Genomic DNA, 19,888 nt, shown 5'->3' with positions numbered 1-19,888 from the left:
AGAAGTATTTAAAAAAAAGATATATAAATAATCAAAATCATACTCAATGTACTATTTGTAAAAATTTGTACAAAAGAGTTAAAACTTAAAAGTACATCGAATTTATTAGAACATCTTATAAGGCAAATCATTTGTCCATTTTTAAACGGGTCAAAACGCTTTTCTGGAAAAATGAAATCGATGATACCAATTTTCCAGGTAATTTGAACTTATCAGAATGTTTTAATGAATATATAATATACTATATTTTTTAATTAATTACTTAATATATATATTGAAAAATTATATAGGAACATTTGAGTCATCCTAAAAGCAGAAGTTTTCCTATTTTGTTTTGAGAATAAACCCGCCAACCATGCGGCTCATAGGATAGGACTGATGCTTCAACTTCTATAGTAGACCACCAATAAAGAGACAAAAATAACTTCTATTATCAAATAGGTAAATACTAATTTATATTAAAATTTAAAATTATGTAGGATACATTTTAATAGATTAAATAAGTTAAAAATTTTAATATTATACAAAAAAAAAAAAAATTCCTAGTAGACTTATTATATACATTGCAATAATACACTTTTAATTTAAATATTTTATACAACCGATTTAATGATTTATTAGAAATATCTGTTCAAATAACTGTATATCTCAATAATTTTAATTAAAATGGTATATGAGTCAATAATAAATGTATTTTACTTATTCAAATTGAAACTAAAAGTGGTAAAAACTTTATATCGTTTACCTATTCAAACAAATAATATTTGTTATTTATTTGTTATAAGGTCAACGCGGATACAGAGTACAGACCAAACTATATAGACAATTATTATGCTCTTGGCTTTTCACTAATTGTAATCACTAATCACTAATCACACTATCTTAAGCCACAAGTGCATAGATAATATACAATTTTTCATTATCTAATCACTTGTCCATTTATGTCGATTACCATTATCGATTTGCTGGCTGACGAGAAAAATAAAATTATCAGACGGTTGCTACTAAGTACTAATCATTGTTCATTAGCAACATTAATAATTATAACTTGTACTGGCTGTACTCTATAGACTTAAGGTTCATTAATCATTATTCATTGTAATAATATTAGGTATAATATAAAATTGTTTATAATTATTTATTTGTGTACCTATGCATTATTTTCTTTGAATTATTGACAATCGTAATTGGTAAATGTAAATCTATTTTATAAATCTAAAAAGAATACGAAAAAATAAAAATGGTTTAAATAATTAATAAATAGGACAAAATGCAGTTTAGTATGCTCGTGTTCACTTTTTAACTGATTGATTTTTCAAAATTTGTGTGTCAAGTTTATTAAGACACTCAATTTGAAAGCGTTAAAACATTGTTAGTCTTTTTACATTGGAATTTGGAAATGAAACAAAAAAAATTGTAAAAAAACCATTTTTTAAATTAGCAGTAGCTCCAAATCACAATAAAAATGTCAATAAAATATTTTTATGGTTTTATTTAAAATTTATTTGTTTTTTAACGCTTATTATGATGAAGACAACAACAATCATAATTGTTATTGTACCAAATATTTTTTTCTATAATGTAATTTTAATCATTTTCCTAAAATTAATTACAGCAACAACTGCTTGTTATTTCTGCATAACAAACAAGTTAACAACTACCTATATGAGATTTAAATTTATAAAAAATATATACACTAACTAAACGTTTAACTAACATAAACTAAATGTGTTCATCCCTAGATATGGTACTTGGTTAATAATAACACACTAGGCAAGCATAATACGTAACTAATAAACAAAAAATTGAGATTTATAGCAGGATTAATGATTTTGTTTAAGGTGTAGATAATATCATTGAGTATAAATAGTACTATATACATACTCAATGATAATATGTACCTAGTTAACTAAGAAACAAAAGGTGCTCATTTTCGCATAGCCTTGCGCAAGTTTTTTACTTAAGTTAATTTTTCATGTTAGACGTTAGTTTTTGTCTAGAAACATACAATACTTTAAATTGATTTTTCCAAGGAGATATCTTAAGTTATTATAGTTGTTTCAACTGCAATAATCGCTAGTTGGGATATCGTGGAAGTAGATTTTGAAGAGGGTTGAGCGAAGTATTGAGCTCTGGGGACTCAATAGTTGAGGTTGGAAGAAGCTATTTCCCATTCTGATTTGAAACATGTGATCTTATATGAAGAGGACGATAGTTTTAAGTATAAGCATATTAGGAAGATTTAATGAGTTCTGTTTTAATCCTAGAACGCGATACTACCTTATCATTAAGGATTAAGTCTAGAAAGACAGCCATTGTGTATAGTTTCTTTTCAAAAACACGTACAATTAGTTCTGAAATTCGTTGGCACGTAGACTTTATATAGATATAGTGATGAGTTTTGAAACTAAATTGGTGCTTTGAGATGATGTTTACGTATGATTTTATTCTATTGAATAGAAATAGAATTCTTTCATATAATTTTGAGAACGAAGGTAGAAAAATGATTGGTCTGTAACTTGTAAGAGAAGGTGCTGGTTTTTCTGGCTTATGGATAAGGAGGATTACGATAGGCAATTGATAGCGTGTTTAAAGTTAGAGGGAAATTATAATACCATTTAAAAATGTATATCCTATGGATTTCTTGGTTTAAGGATCGGCCTTCAGGTCTTCTCGTCCCTTTCTAGGAGAAAGAGTTGGATGAGTACGTAAACTTAAGTTATTTAATTTAATGTTACGACTATTAGTTTTGGTTGCAATAATGATAAGTATATCGTATATTACTATCACAAGTAATATATACCAAATTGATGAATTTCAAATGACTATAACTTCGAAATAAAGTTCAAGAGATGAATTCTGATTGCATCACCACTCTTAAATCGTCAATTTTGAAGGTTTGGATAAAAAAATATTCAAAATAAAGAGAGAAAACGCTGATTTAATTTTTATAGGACTTTGTTAAAGTAGTATAAGATTATTAAAGTAAGACGGTATACCTTTAGTGGTTTATAGCTATTATTGAATTATTTGTAACAAAATATCGCTAAATCAACAATAATTAAACATAGGAACAAAATTAATGTTTATTAATCGACTTATGGTTTTCTTGGTGAACATGGCGTCATGACAATCAATTTAGTGTGAGGATTTTGCGAACAACTGAACGGTTAGAAATATGATTAAAGTATACATTAATAATTAATGATATTTTTAATCATTGACATTTGACAGAAGTCAGATACTAAAAAGCAATAAATATTGAATAATAATGATGAAAACTGCGGTCAGGACTTCAGGAGAAAAGAACGACGTGCGTATTGCAAATACTTATATCACTTTAGTCAGTTATTGCTGTTATCACCAATCATACCCTGTACTCTTATCACGGTTTACATTATAATAATTTTAATCTTTTAAATTTATTCTGTGCTCTTATCGCTTGCCTATGATGAGTGATAAAAGTGTTAATGCTAGACGCCCAGACTATATTTTCAACTGAAAAATTTCAGCTTTCATCTCGTTTTTTCCAGTTTTCCTCCGAATACTGATTTACAATCAATAATTTCAATATTGACTATATTCCACAATTTTCAGACAAATGTACAGTCCTTATTTTTTCATTCAATTATGGATGAATGACGAGATAGATTCGTCTATAAATTATACGTCATGTAATCCTACACTATAATTACTGGTTGAACATTTGGTTTGAGGAATTAAATCTGAAAAAAGTCAGTTTAATGCCTTGTAACGGTTTTATGTGATAGTCGGTGTTAGAAATCAAAATGCAATCTGACTCGGACGACCGTTTGAGGTTTCATGTGCGGTGTGGCACGTTAGTGAAGCTATCACCAAATAATAGATCAGCCAAGCGGCTGCGAGCATTTGATGAGTTTAATAATGGTGTTGTCATGACGAATCGAAATTTATTTGACGATGAGCTATTTGAGGTAAAGATAAATATTATGTTAAGCCCAAATGTAGTATGTACGTTTACAAGCTTGATTATTTGGGTTTTAGATTCGCATTGATAAATTAGTAGACAAGTGGAGCGGTAGTGTTGAAGTGGGTGTTACTATTCACGATCCAGGAGCTATTCCAATACCATCTACAATGACTAATTTGAGGACTGGTACTTCAATGATGTCAGGTCGTGGTATATTGGCCAATGGAAAAGGAATTAGACGAGAATATGGAAATTTTAATCTAGATGATTTGAAAGTATTTATAATATTGTGTAACATAATAAATATTAATTTATTTTAAATTTTATATCGTTTAAGGTTGGTGATCGTATTGGTTTAATACGAAAGCGAAATGGTGATTTACATTATTACATTAATAGTCTTGATCAAGGAGTAGCAGTTTCTAATTTACCCTCTAAAGTATGGGGTGTAGTTGATATGTATGGCAGAACGGTTAAAGTTACTATTGTTGATCGTGATGTTAATGAGGAAAAAAATTTGCTAACAAGGCTAAGCAATTCATTAACCTTATCCAATGAAAATCAAAGCAAGTTTATTTAATTAGAATAAATTAAGCATAATTTTTTATCTATAATCTATTATATTTTTTATGCTAAAAATGATGATATAGTCAAAATCATAGACATGCTCAAAGGGGGATTACAAGCGGTCATAAGTGTTTAATTTTTTAAATCATAGAACATTAAAAAGTTAAAAGTAAAATTGATACTTATTACTCAATGATAATAAATAAATAATAATAAATTAAATACAAATATCATAATACAATATTATCATTAAAGATTGCATTGTATTTATTGAAATTTTAAAATGGTGTATAATTAATATATTTATTTTTTAATAAAAAAAAAAAAAAATGTGTTAGTTTTTATTATATGAATGATTATAAATTGTGATTACGTATTTTATGCTTTCAATAGTGGGCGATAATGAGTAGGTAAATCAAAGTATGATACATTTTAATTGTTTTTTTTCTTTAAAGTTCAAGTATTTTAATCATTATTGGCTTGGACCACCCTGCAATAAATGTCTGTGCACACCTATGGTCAAAATTCCTGTCTTATTATTTTTAAACTGAATGTTTATGGGTATTGATGTTAAAACAATTCAAACTTGTTCACCTCTGTATGTGGTAATTTATTTTTAAAATTTTTTTGAAAATAATACTTTTGGATTAAAGTAAAGGTTGAGAAAATGGCACCTTATTGATTAGACATATCATATTTGGTTTTAGTTAACATTAAATTTGTGTTTATTTTGTTTCAGTAGTTAATGAAGATTTACTTGAATTCCATCCAATGTGTGGTGCACATACTCTAGTCATTAATAATAATACTGTAGCTTACAGACCAAAGTAAGAAGTTTATGACTATTAATGAGCTCATTCATTAATTATTTTAATTTTAGCGCATTAGATGATTTTAATAATGGTGTTGTGTTAACCAAACGACCACTGCGTTTAAATGAATTATTTGAAGTACGTTTGGATCGTTTAGTCACTAAATGGGCAGGATCAATAGAAATTGGTGTAACAACACATAGTCCAGGAGATATTGACTATCCTTTAACTATGACAAATGTACATTCTGGTACTTGGATGATGACTGGTGTAGGAATAATGCATAATGGCATTACTGTTATCAATCAATATGGAGTGAATTTAGATACATTAAGGGTAGGAGATCGTGTTGGTGCTATGGTCAAATCAAATGGCTCTTTATACTTTTATGTAAATGGCATAGACCAAGGAGAAGCTGCTAAAAATATACCAGCAGGAGTATACGGTGTTGTTGATTTATATGGACAGGCAGCACAAATTACTTTATGTCGTGATAATGTTGATCAAATTTCTCCATACAAGTATGTAGTATTTTATAAACTATATCAATAATCCATATTAATTATTTTTATTGAATATCATAGAAATAATGTAAGATTCTTTCCTAATCATGGAAAAAATGCACGTATAGTTCCTGGGTCACGTGGTCGTACAGCTGACAGGTTGTATTGTGAATATGAATTTAGTCAGTCAATTGTTCTAGTCAATCAAATGTTGCAAGATGGTGAATTATTTTCTGTTAGTGTGGATAAACTTAATGATAGATGGTCAGGCTCAATAGAAGTTGGTAAGTATATTAGTATATTATTGAAAAAATAGATAATATAAAATGTTTTTTAGGTGTTACTACCATTCTTCCAAACATCTTATCTGCTGATCTACCAAATACTATGACAGATTTAGATCATGACACTTGGGTTTTATCCGGGTGTACAGTAATGAAAGATGGTTTAGCAATTAAATATAATTATTCACTGGATTTGGACAAAGTTAAAGTTGGTTCGGTTGTTGGTGTAATGAGACATAACAATGGTTGTTTGAATTATTTTTTGGATGGAAATGATCAAGGGGTAGCTTGTACTAATGTACCACCAAATTTATATCCAGTGATTGATATATATGGTCGATGCACTCAAGTTACTATTCAAAGTCCACCAGAAATTAGATGTGATGATACTGATTCAGACACAAGTTGTTGCTCACAGGATGATGCAATATCAGTTCAGACTGAAACTGGAGTTAAAGGACAAAAGTATGATGAATTATCTATAATATTTATAATAAGTAATGTTGATTTTATGTTTTATATTTTAGAGATATTAATTTAGCTGAATACCTGTATGGAGAGAACATAAAATTAATCGAAGATAATAGGACAGCCATTCGAGTAAAATCTTTCAAAGGGGGCCTCTTAATATGTGATAATAAGATGCAGCCCAATGAATTATTTCAAATATTAATAGTAAAATGTAATACAAATTATGCAGGAAGTATGCGAATTGGTGTTGTTAGTTCTCTGCCAGAAACTCCATTGCCATCTAGTATCAAAGATTTAAATATGAAAGAAGATGTGTGGTATTTTTCTGGTATGTCAATTAATTGTATTGTTTTAATTACAAAATTAAAATAATGAATTTTTTCTAGGTAACCAAGTATGGTACAATCAATCATTAATCATGAACAACTATTGTCCAAGTTTAGATAGACTGAGAGAAGGTGATAGAGTTGGTATTAAGTATACAGCAGATCGAACATTACATTTGTTTGTAAATGGGTATGATCAAGGAACTGCTGTATATAATGTACCTGAGGTAACTTTTAAAGTTTTTATACTAATTTTGGTACTGTAATATTCCCTAAGATAAGCGAGTGTTCTATAGAAATTGTATGATTATTTTAAAAATTGATAGAGACAAATATTTTTTTACACTTCTTATCTATATGACCACCCACTGATTATGTGAACTCGCCCTCAAATAATTCCTACTTTAATAAAAGTATAGCTGCCCTATCCATCATTCCTTAAAGTATCAAAAATAACCTTTCAAATATTCTTTTACCATGCATAATTCACTGAGAATTTTTATTTAATATCATGAGTCAAGTACAATAGATTCTTATTATGACAAATGTTGATATATTATTTTTTTTATTATCTTAAACTAAATTGAAATCTCCTGAAACTATTATTACAATAAGACTCCATACTTTGAATTTTTATTTATCTCAAACTTTTTTCTGTTCCTCTTGAGATTGACACAATGAAAGTTTAGTGTACTTTATGTATATATCTTAATAATAAATATAATTATATAAACTTGATATTAGGTTATTTATGGTGTAATTGATTTGTACGGTTGTCATACTTCGGCTAAAGTAATACATACGGATCAAGATTCTAAGACAAATGTGCAAATGATTTCTTCGCAGTGTAGTGAAAATACGTCAGACATATCTGAATCAGTTAAAGTGTGAGAATTAAATTCTCTAAAATTTAAATCTAAATTAGTGTTGTATATATTTTTAATTAACTGTTTAATTTTAGAGACACTACAATCAATGTTCTGAAAAGAATGACTGTCTTAGACGAAGATATGAGTGAATGCTGTTCATCAGAAATCAGTTATTTTATAGATGAGGTAAAATTGTATAAAATATTAATATTAAAAAAATAAAATATTTTGTAATTGTTTACAGTCTACATTTAAATTAATGAAATTTAATGATTGGCGAGGTCGCAATGTACGTTTATCACGTGATGGCCGTACAGCAACCAGAATAGAAAGTTATAATTACGGGTTAACAATGACACCAGATATTTTACTACCAAACTCTATATTCCAAGTATGCATATTTTTAAATTTCCAAATATTTATAATAATAATTGATTAATTATATTATTAAATGTTATGATTGATATTGGTTTACAGGTCGAAATTCAAGCATTAAATAAAAAGTGGGAGTCATCATTAATGATAGGCGTATCCAAGATAACATGTACAAATAATTCTGCACCAGCAACAGCATTATCTTTAAAAGGATATGATAGTACATGGATAATTTCTGGCGATTCTGTTTATTTTGATGGCCTTAAAGTAATTATCTTCTACATAACTATAATTTTTTAAGTATATATGTATATATGTATTTATTTGTTATTAGATTAAAAGTAATTACGGCCCAGATTTGAATTATTGTTTACCAGGAGATATCATTGGAATTATGATTGATGGAGAAAATTGTTTAAAATTGTTTGTTAATCGTATTGATTTTGGAATAGCTGCATCTAACATTCCAGCCGATTGTTATGGTATTGTTGACTTGTATGGGCAGTGTGAACAGGTAACATACATATTATTATTTATTGCTTTAAATTTTACTAAAAAATTGTATCAACCTACTTAGGTATCCATTGTAAATCCCTTTATTGATTTGTCGCCTGTTGATCCTGTCCCAAATATGCCTTTGGAATGTGACTTATTACCGGAGGACTCTAGTCAACCAATACCATCTGAAGAGAAAGCTGACTTTGAAGGTGATGAAAAACAAAGTCCAGTATGCGAAGAAACCGAATTGGCGGATTTAACTTGGATGAAAACAGATAAGACAAATGAAAATGTTTTGGTAGCAAGCGGCCATGATGTTAGATCTCGTTCAGCTGAACTGGCTGGATGGATAGACGAGGAAGCAAGTACGTCTACACTAAGTATGTCAAAAATTCGTGCAGGAAAAACATCTGGTTATTATACTCCAGATACAAGAGAAAGAAGACAAAATGAAATATTAAAATCTATTCGTCTCAAACATTGTCAATATTTTAATTTATCATTAAAAATTAGAACTTATCTTAGTATTCCAGGTTAGTTTAAACTTAATAGCGAGAAAGAAGAGTTTGAGAATGAATTTTACTATTAATTTTTTCAGATGTATTTTTCTTAGAAAAAGGTCATACATGCTATTGTGAAGGATGTAATTTGTACACATGTGATGAAAATAAATTATCTATTGAAACGGGTTGGTGCAAATTTTTACTCCGAAAACATCCAAAATTCAATAATTTACTTTTGGATAAATGGCGATCAGCATATATAGGAAGTTCATTTGACATGATTCGTAACTGTTTGGATAATGGAACTTTAACTGTTCTAGGTAAGACTTGTTTCAAAAATTTTTGAAAGTTAATTTTAATATTTATATTTTATAATGTTTTTAACAGATACTGATCCTGAGGACATTATACTTTACCCATACTTGAAACGTACAGTATGTTGTCAAAATATAAAACCTTTTGGGTAAGTCAATATTTTCTATAACTGCTGTGAAAAGTTATTGTAATCATTGTTTGTTTTATCAGATATTATGATCTTGAAACCAATAACCAGTATAAGTGCCATGCAGCTTTTGAGTTGATGATTGAACAAGGTTCATTTGAAATTGGTGAATTGTTGCCAAAAACAAGCAGAACTGATTGTCATCAGATTTCATCACTAGTAATTCCAAAAATTGGCACCAAAACAATACTCACAGCTCTTTATTTTAGATTTGATAGAGATATAAATTAACTTAAATTAGAAAAAATATTGAATAGGTTTAATGAACTTAAAGACTTTGATCTCATTTATTTTTATTATTTTTTATTTTTTTTTTCAATGTTTATAAGGAACAATTATTATTAAAACACTCATTACATCACTTTAAAATGTCTGGTAACATTCTCATTTAATATGTTGTTCTGTTTTATACTAACATATTTTGGATTTTGTGTACCTTCTGTATAAAATGTGTACGGCAAATTAACATTACCAAGTCTGAACTGATTGACGTGTTTTAATATATCTGGTGTTACAGGAGTAGTTATAAATATATCACCTGTAGATTTATTTACACTACGAACAACACCTAAAATAAATTAAATAATTATATTCAACTTTTGTTCATTATTGAAATCTATAATAACATAAAATACACACCAAATCCAACACATTCGCATAAGTTTGTATGGTTGACCACACACAGAGCAATGACATTAGCATTTATTATATCTAAGGATTCATCTTGAGTTAATTCATCAACATCCTTAATTTGGACATTTATATTACGGATGTTAATTCTGTAAATTAAATGTTATTATAATATGTTTATTATTTAAGTCAAAATAATTAATACCTATAAGGGATTATATCATTAAAATAAATATCTGTACTTTCCAAACATTTACTGAAGTATGATGCCGTAATCAATTGTTGTTTAATGTTCTTGTTAACATTTCTAAAAGGACAAATGTTAGAACAATTTAAAAAAGAAATTTTCATTACGTAATACTTACGGTAAATAAGGTGCCTTAGCAAATTTATTTTTAACAGTAGACGTAAAATACCAAAGATTGTATGACAAAGAAGATCTTGTACTGTCATTTATAATTTCTGAATGCAAATTTAAATCTTGATAATCATTGAACTTAAGCTGTACTACATCAGATGGTTTAGTTTTAGATACAATATTATGTAAGATTTTGAGGCCTGCTCCTAAAAGTAAATAAAAAAAAAAAAAATCATTTAACTTTTTATCCATGTTTTTTTTTCATATTATAATTTAAATTTAAATTCTACCTTCAACAAATCCCATGGTATTTATAAAACATGGCATTTGTTGCAAATCATTTGTTTTGGTATCGTTGACAATTTTTTTAACAATTTCATTGTAAAGTGGTACATTGGTCATAACATCATTGCTTTCAAAAAAATATGATCTATAACCATACATTTTTTATAATTTTTCTTTAGAGTACAATTTAAATAATTTTTATTGAAAGGTTCATTAAGTTAAACCAATTCAGCAATAATTAAAATTACTTTAAGGGTTGCATTAAATGTGTATAATTTGGCCCAAGCAGTGGTTTATCAATAACAAATGCTGAAATACATCCAGGTATGGAAAATTCACTTTGTCCAATATCGAAGTCCAATACTAATATTCTGTTCCATTTGCTAAGACATTTGTTTATGAAATAACACATCATTGTCGATTTTCCAGAATTCTTGTATCCCGCCAACAAAACTTTAATTGGTCCTGTTATCAAAATAAAAATGAATTATGAATAAGGTTGAATATTAGAGCATAAAACCAACCTAAATTAATAGGACGATTGAGAAGTTCATCACAGAAAGCTTGACTTTGTTCATCGATTATAAGTCTTTGGTTTGACATTGGAGTTTTGCTCAAATCAAACCAACAATCTAATCGTTCTTCTAGTTCTAGTAAAAGTTTAGGTGGAGTCAATCTAGTTCCGTTTGAGTTAAACATGTTAAAATCTAAAAAATAATTGAAAGGTTAATACTATTAATTTTAATTTTAATTTTCAACATACTGGGAACATATTTATTCATAAATGTTTTCCATTTGCTGGTTTGACTGCTCTTTTCAAGTACAATAACTGCTTTCTGCCTGTTGGCCGATGAAATAGAAATCAATCCGTGTAATCCCAAAGAGTACAATACAGTTTTTGGAGTGTCCACGGTCATTGTGTAACCCCATGTTTCTATCTTTCCTTCTAAAACACTAACATCGACAGTTCCGATAATGTACAAAATGTCATCGCCGTTGAACTCGATTAAGACTTTTTCAGATGAATTGGATTCATAAAATATGGGCAAAGTATCAGGTAATTGAAATATTTCTTTCATTTTAATTTCTTAATCGTTCAACCTAATTAGTAATAACTTGGCAAATATACTTAACTAAGTAAACTATGAACAATAATAAGTCACTGATAACTATAAACAGTATAAACTACTAAATACTAAATAGTGAGTACTAAGTATAACCACGATATTATCACGAATTCAAAATACAATTAACACATTATCATTAAATACAATTTTCATGTAACATGACTCGTGCCGTTAAATATCAATAGTACCTATATATTATAATATTATGGTTTGTATCAGATTACTCTATAATCTATGGGTTGATTACACCTGTTATCATAAAGTACTATTTGTCAAAGGCTGTGTAAGTTGCTTAACTTGAATATTATCTTAAAACTTGAACACAAATTTTACACAGATTATACTTTGTGGCTCCGAAATCCGAAATGTCCATAAGTAAACAATCTAATTGCGGTCTACTTTATATTTTATAATTAGCTACTATAAGCCTATTAAACGTGTTTATTGTGTAACATTTGATAAGTTGTCAAGGAATAAGCCGTGTTTATTTTGCTTTAATGAATTATAGCTACATGGGAGTTTACTGACTGTTGAAGATAAAACGATTTTTTATTTACATCCATAATGTGTAAATACTGGACCTTTTCATTTTTTGTCACTATTTAAAACTAAAAATAATTATTATCATGGACAATTTATGCAACGAAGTTATTATAAAAGTAAAAGTAAGTTTTCCGTGTTATAATAATTTTAATTTTCTTATTATGAAGTATTACTTAGGGAGTTCCTAAGTGCGTTCCAAGAAAAAGTCATATTTTTGATATAGCCCTAGTGTGTCCTAGTTCATTTGGAGTTGCCCAGGGTGCACCACAAGGAGATGAACTGGCTTACACCTCTGATATTTCTTGATTTTTATTTATGATAATATATTTTATTTTAGTTTACACTCGTGACTGGTCCAATGAGTGATCTACCGATAAATTGCTATCTATGATAAAGCGTTATAGGTAGAATGTATGATCTACTGAAAACATATCTATATTTTACTCTATAGTGCTATACCTAAATAATTATCGATATATGGATTTTACAACTGTATTGTATTTTTAAAATACATTATTTAAACATTCAGTTACCATTTAACGTTCATTTCTGTCATTTAAACTGTAAATCATACTGAAAATTTTGTGGATCCAAATACTGGAGCTCATACTCAAATAATAGAGTCGTTATGGAAGTTAGTCAAGTCTAAGTGTAATATTAAAGTTAATGGTGCATCTTCACTATTAGACCGCCAAATTAAAAAAGAATGGGGGCGGTCATACCACTCAGTACAAACTCAAATATTTGATATTTTTTATCAGATTTAAAAAATACTTTTGCAGTATGAATATAATATATATTTAATAGTTAATCACACATTGGACCAGCAATTTATTGGTAAACCACACATTTGACTGATCCCTTTTTTTCTTGGTTTATCTGTGGTTTAAATGCCATTCTTTTGACAAAATCTAGTCTTAATATTTTATTATTTTAAAATTGATTTATATTCTCTTCGATGTATGAAATTTTCTCGCATGTAGACACTTAGTACTGTACTCGTGCTAATAAATATAATTTGTTAATAATACTTGGTACGCAAAGGGAAAATTTTAAATTATGACGCATTTGGAATATTGCCATTACTTAATAGACTAGTAAACTGTTTCTTGTAAAATATCACAGATAGGTATACTAAAGATTTTCAAGGGCGAAATTAAAGTGTATCAATGTATATTTGTTCAAATTTAACATTTTAAGAAGTTACAAAATACTTATACTATTGAAACATACAGATCCATGTCAGATTCAGACTGTGATATGAGTTTGTATTTACTTCTTTTAGAGTATATCAAATTTTTCTTGAAACTCTTGATCTTAACATTTTATATTTATTAGAACAGATTCAAAAAATATATGTGTTTGATATCTTTAAAAATATTTATATATTGAATATGAATTCATAAAATTGGTTTTAAATAATAAAGCTTTTTAGTAATTGAAAAATAACAAGTTTTGTCTAGTAGTATTCTATGCCTAAATTAAATCTTGGTAAAAATCTCAAATTAAATTGATACATTATCATGTAATTTATTTTTTATAGGAAGCAATACGAGCGAAACTCAAAGAAATGAATGCAAATAGCAGTAAGTAATAATTATTATTGAAAGGTATTTATATTTATATTCATATTTTCATATTTCAAAATTAATGAAATTATTAGAATAAATAACAAATCCATTTCTTTGTTAATATTTATCAAAAGTTATATTTACTATCAAAAATTGTAATAAATTATTAATATTTTATATTATTTTATATCACAATATAAATTTTGGTACAGTAGAACATTTGCTCTAAAATTAAAAAAAAAAAAAAAAATTTGAAGATGCAAATGTTATTATTATTTATCTAATTTTTCATTTCTAAGACAGATTTAATTTCCAAATATTTTCATAAATATATTTAATTATAGATATATATTTCTGATTATTGTCTATTTGAAATAATGAAAAAAATAATAATTAATGTTTAAATGAGTATTATTATAATCATAATTATTAAAAATTTTTTTTGTAATCTGATAAATTACTGTATTAGGTATAATTCAACAAAATACTTGATATCTATTTGATACAATAAAATGTATTATTATTATAATAAATAACAAACATTTAGTATTGTTTAAAATAAATTAAGGAAAAATATAACTTAAAATAAAAATAACAATCAAATTATTTTCTAAATAAAATATGATTACCTAATAATTAACAAAAAATATGTTCCAACATAAAACTGTTATATTTAAAAAAAATATATTTAATTTCTGATTGTTTTGTTCTTATAAACATACTTTTTAAGCCTTTATTCATATATTTTTAATATTACTTTTTACTGTTTCAAATATACAATGAACAGAAGTATACACCTATTATTTAATATATTTATAAACATTTATTTTATCTTAAATAAAATGCTTGATAAAATGAGACGTTTGACAAAAAAAAAAAAAAAATAATAAAATAAAATATTTTACATGTTAATAAGTTTTTAATATTAATGGAGAGAAATGTCTTACTAGGCACACCAGAAATAGCAAGAGGAGAAATTTTCCATTTACTTGTAATATTGAATATATTACAAACTACCTATATAATCTTAATTATAAAGTACTAAATTTGTAATAGTCTAATACCATTTTGTGTAAAATGTTTCAAAATTTAATGAATTAGTTATGAACTCTTATGGTCCCTTAAATTTTAATTTATTTTATTTTTGTAATGTATTAAATATTTTTTTCTGTTATTAGCTTTCAACTTTTAATTTTTAATTTGTCAGAAAATGTATACATTATTTATATTATTTATTTATGTTTTTAGATTAGGCGTTTTAAATAATTTTTTTTAATGTTTTAGGCGATGAGATAATTGATTATATTATGCTGTTAGTCACTACTAAAAAATCTAGTTGCGAGTTAGCTAAAAGTATTGATTTTGTGATGGAGAGTAATACAACTGTTTTTGTGAAGTGGTTGTCAACAATTATCAAAAAATTGCAACAAGTAACTGTTAGTACAACAAAACAAATTTTATCAGGTAATTTAAATAACTTAGAAATTATTATTTGTTTTATATTTTTGAATTTTTATTGTTTTGGCCAAGTTATACAACCTAATAACTATATGAGTATATAAAATACCGGTACTTGTTTGTTAACGCCCCGCCAGTACGCCGCATAAAATTTATCGCCCCGCCACTCTTGTTTGTTATCGCTCCGCCATATAGTGTGCCGTTATTATACCTACAATTATCGTATTTAGCTCGTGGTGGATGATCTATTTTGGGAAATGGAAAAACTATTGTACATTTTATATTAAACCATATTAGTACGCTGCTGGCTTTTTTTTGGAAATTTTTTGGAATCATATTTAGCAGAATTTATGTGGAGAACACGTCTCGGAAAACAAGACGCATTTGAAACCATTTTAAAAGATATATCCGAGTTCTGGCCTCCACTATAATTATAATTATATTATTTATTTACTAATCCATTTATACATATTTTTTTAAATTTATAAACATATATTTATTCATTTATTTTTAAATTTTTTATTATTAATAATACATAAATTACATATTTTATATTTATTTATTATTTTGTTTATTTTATTTAATTGGCGGGGCGATAACAAACAAGAGTGGCGGGGCGATAAATTTTATGCGGCGCACTGGCGGGGCGTTAACAAACAAGTACCAAAATACCATTTATTTTAGTATAAATCAAGCAGCAATTTAAGACAACTTTTGTTACTACACATGGCTTAGACATCAAACAACCTCTCTACAATATTTTATCCCTTCAATGATATATCTGTTACGGGAAAGTATACTATTGGGCAATGTATACTTTGCTCAGTGTTTTTGGGCAATATATTAAAAATACTATTTTTGTCATGTAGGGTTGTGCTTTGGCCGGTCCAAGTTACTTTGCCCGTACTTAATTAGGTATTGTAACTTAAGCTATGAATAAAACTTTCTATTTGAATATATATATTTTTTAAATGTGTTAAACAGTTAGGGAAGAGTAGGATAGGTACTATGTTACAGTAAAATTGGCATATATTATATTTTTGAAATTATATACGCACTTTTAGATTTTTATTTTATAAAGTAATTGGTGTGAGAGTATAGAAGCAATATTTGGATGTAGTGCAAAAATTGGATTACAATTATCAGTACGTCCTATATTAATAATTAATAAATTAAAAACTAAAGGAAATTTAGAAGTGGCTATAACATCTATGAATACTGAAAATCATTATTAGGTTGATGAAACATTGATTAAAGGAAAAATAGATAATAAAATAAATAAAATAACTGCTGTAAGAATAGAGTAGGTTGTAAATTTAATAATTCAAGCGAATTGATTTTCATTGTCCAACCTGACTAAGACAATTCTATACAGTCTACTCAAAGTATAATTTTGCCTACATTGCTCATTGTAATTGTGCAGTACCATAATGTCTGGGAAATATTTACATTGTCCGATAGTCTACTTTACCCGTAACATATCTACATATACCAGTAGGAATTATCTTATTATCGATAGAAATACATTATATACCATTTCTACTGTTATTATTTAATTATATTTATACTTTAAAAATAATAAAAATATAATGATCGGACATGTTATTAAAACAAGTTTGGCTGATTTATAGTTGTCAATGTAATAACAATTGTAATTTATTACAAGTTTTTATTGTTGGAAAATGTTATTATTAAACAATTAAGTCATAAGAATTGACATAAAAATGTTTCAATAATATTATTAATATTATTAATTAATATTATTAATCAATATTATTAATATTGTTAATTTTAAATTTATTATTCAAATAATAATTCTTATAAAAAGCAATTTATTAATTTTTTTTAATAATCAACTACTATGGACAATAGGTATTAACAAGTTTTGAATATAACTATAGATAAGTAAAATAATATTTTTACTTAGAAGTCATGTTAAAGTTTAAAATATCGATCAGTAGATTGAACCAATTAATATTGTCAACTGTATTAAATAGTAGTTTATACTTCTAATGACTATTTAATTATTATTAGTTTTTTAGTTAATTTAATTTAGAAATGTATTAAGTACACTTATTAAAAAAGTTTCTACCAGTTTCATTTAGATTTATGTATATTGTATATCCATGCAAAATTGGATTAAATAGTAATGATATTTTTATTTTTCAGATAATTTTCAAACATCTGAGGAAAGTATAACAGCTAATGGAAAAAATGAAAGTAATAACATTTTAGTATGTGCAACTAATGATGATGAAATAAAAGAAGATATCAATTTAAGTGTTGATGATGGAAATATAAAAAAATCTAATCGAGAAAGTATGATTATCTATATATTTTAATAGTTCATTTTTTATATTTTAAACTTGACTTTATCTGTAGGTTATCTAGTGTAAGTATAGGAATAAATGATAAGCAATGGAGTATTGATGTATCTAGGATTTTTTTTTTTTTTGGTGGGAAAGTCGGTTGAAAAAAATATAAAAAATTAAATTGTTTTGAATTGTTTGTTTTATTATAATAATACATTTCACACTACTTTTTTATAATTTTTTATGATTATAGTAGTAGTTTAAATTTAAATTTTATTATTTTTAAAATTATAAATAAATATTTATTTTTATCCTTTGGCATATTTATCTTATCTTTGGTTCTTTGCTTGTTTTACTGATAGTTTTAAATAAGTAATAAAATACTAATACAAATCATTATATTACAGCAATTATTTTGTGATTAGTGTAATCACTAAAGACTACATTAATATTTCAATATCAAAAAAATAAAAATGTCATACTATACTTGAATTAAAAGTACCAATCTGAATAAAAAATAATAATAAAAAAAAAAATTACAGTTCTTAAATAACTGATTTTGTTATAAAAATAACTTAATTATTTAATTATAAAAATTAAATGAATTAATAACATACATTTTTATTTCAGAACATAAAAATTGTTTACCTGAATTAAATGTATCTAAATCGGAAAAGTATGATGAGGATATATCTTCAGTGTCAGACAAAGTAAAACCAAAAATATGTTTCTCATCAATAGAAACTATTAATACTAAAAATAGCACACTGATAAATAAAAAAGATATTGCTATAAAACCTTTACAAAAAATCCATCCTAAAATTTGTATTAATTCTGATGTATCAAAACAAAGTATTATCAATGTTAATGAAACAGTTGATGGTAAAAGAAAAAGACCTCGAATATCTATAAACAGTGACAATGAAGATGAGAAAACTGGCATGTCTAAGCTTCCTATTACTATTAATGAAACAACCAAACATATTGAAAAAGAATTACCAAAAAAAATTAACAAAAAAACCATGTCTCAAGTTATAGTTGTTAACACTCAATCTAAAGTAAATTTTACAATATATTTTATATATTGTGAATTGTAATTATAATATAAATTATTAAAAACCATTTTATAATTTTGTATTTTTTTTTCAATTTTTATGTAGAATAATTTCAATGAAACTAGAAAGAAGCTAAATATGCATGATTTGATTGTCCAACGAGTTGATCATCAGCGTGGTGCTTTGGCTTTAGATACTGCATTCAAGTATATTCAACAACAAATTGGTGCAACAGAAAAAGAAATTGCTGTTATAAAAAAATGGAGGGATTATGCTGTAGATATGTTACGCTCCAGCAAGAATCAATAATGATTTTCTATCAAATGTATTTTTTCAATGATAAATTATTTTCTCATTAAAAATGATTCCTTCCAAAGTTAGTTCAAAAACACCCATTTAGATTTTGAAATAAGTTGATTCGCTTTTTTACTGTTCCCAAAATGAAGTAAAAGCTTCTTAAAAAAACTAAAATATTATGGCTAATCAATTCCACAATTATTTGGTTAAAAGTGTACAATGTATTGAATATTTATTTTAAGTTAAGATCAGCAAGTATTATAATATACGAGGTCTGTTCAAAAAGTTCCCGAATTTTTCAATTTTTTATTTATGGTGCTTACTTACAAGCTATTGAGACTTATCACCCTCGAAGTATTCTCCCTCTTGGTTAATACACTTTTGCCAACGACGTTTCCATTGTTGAAAGCAATCCTTGAAAGCGGTTTCTGGAATTGCTCGTAACTCTGTTAGCGAATTTTCTTTTATTTCGTCTATCGTAGAAAATCTTAGTCCTTTTAACGGATATTTTAGTTTTGGAAATAAAAAAAAGTCTGCTGGTGCCAAATCGGGAGAATATGGTGGATGAGGAAGCACGGTCATGTGATTTTTCA

The 19,888-nt window shown here is 26.5% G+C and overlaps 3 protein-coding genes across 4 annotated transcripts; 2 read left to right on the top strand and 1 right to left on the bottom strand.

Moving 5' to 3' along the window:
* Positions 1-3,788: 3,788 nt before the first annotated feature.
* LOC112594617 (neuralized-like protein 4) lies at positions 3,789-9,890 on the top strand. Its single transcript, XM_025339506.1, has 18 exons — positions 3,789-3,953; positions 4,024-4,224; positions 4,287-4,515; positions 5,256-5,343; positions 5,397-5,849; positions 5,913-6,115; positions 6,169-6,580; positions 6,643-6,914; positions 6,973-7,139; positions 7,657-7,799; positions 7,874-7,967; positions 8,026-8,172; positions 8,259-8,423; positions 8,491-8,670; positions 8,734-9,187; positions 9,253-9,477; positions 9,545-9,620; positions 9,683-9,890. The coding sequence occupies exons 1-18, from the start codon at positions 3,789-3,791 to the stop codon at positions 9,888-9,890; spliced, it is 3,882 nt and encodes a 1,293-aa protein (XP_025195291.1).
* A 55-nt stretch (positions 9,891-9,945) lies between these two features.
* On the bottom strand, positions 9,946-12,213 carry LOC112594618 (polynucleotide 5'-hydroxyl-kinase nol9). Its single transcript, XM_025339507.1, has 8 exons — positions 11,696-12,213; positions 11,457-11,639; positions 11,181-11,397; positions 10,938-11,077; positions 10,655-10,853; positions 10,495-10,596; positions 10,299-10,438; positions 9,946-10,227 (listed from the first exon to the last, which is right to left on the bottom strand). The coding sequence occupies exons 1-8, from the start codon at positions 12,009-12,011 to the stop codon at positions 10,013-10,015; spliced, it is 1,512 nt and encodes a 503-aa protein (XP_025195292.1). The 5' UTR covers positions 12,012-12,213; the 3' UTR covers positions 9,946-10,012.
* Positions 12,214-12,685: 472 nt separating this feature from the next.
* LOC112594616 lies at positions 12,686-19,330 on the top strand. 2 transcript variants are annotated; one of them, XM_025339504.1, is made up of 6 exons: positions 12,686-12,724; positions 14,146-14,188; positions 15,458-15,637; positions 17,801-17,950; positions 18,574-19,001; positions 19,104-19,330. In XM_025339504.1, exons 1-6 carry the CDS (start codon positions 12,686-12,688, stop codon positions 19,305-19,307), a joined length of 1,044 nt encoding a protein of 347 aa, XP_025195289.1. In that variant the 3' UTR covers positions 19,308-19,330. The 2 variants fall into 2 exon arrangements, with proteins under 2 accessions (XP_025195289.1, XP_025195290.1); XM_025339505.1 differs by lacking the exon at positions 12,686-12,724 and having other exon boundaries at positions 14,146-14,212.
* The last annotated feature ends 558 nt before the right edge of the window (positions 19,331-19,888 follow it).

The sequence above is a fragment of the Melanaphis sacchari genome, unplaced genomic scaffold (assembly GCF_002803265.2).
Source record: "Melanaphis sacchari strain LSU unplaced genomic scaffold, SCAv2.0 Contig23_pilon_pilon, whole genome shotgun sequence".
NCBI lineage: Eukaryota > Metazoa > Arthropoda > Insecta > Hemiptera > Aphididae > Melanaphis > Melanaphis sacchari.
This window is presented reverse-complemented; position numbering and strand designations above follow the sequence as displayed.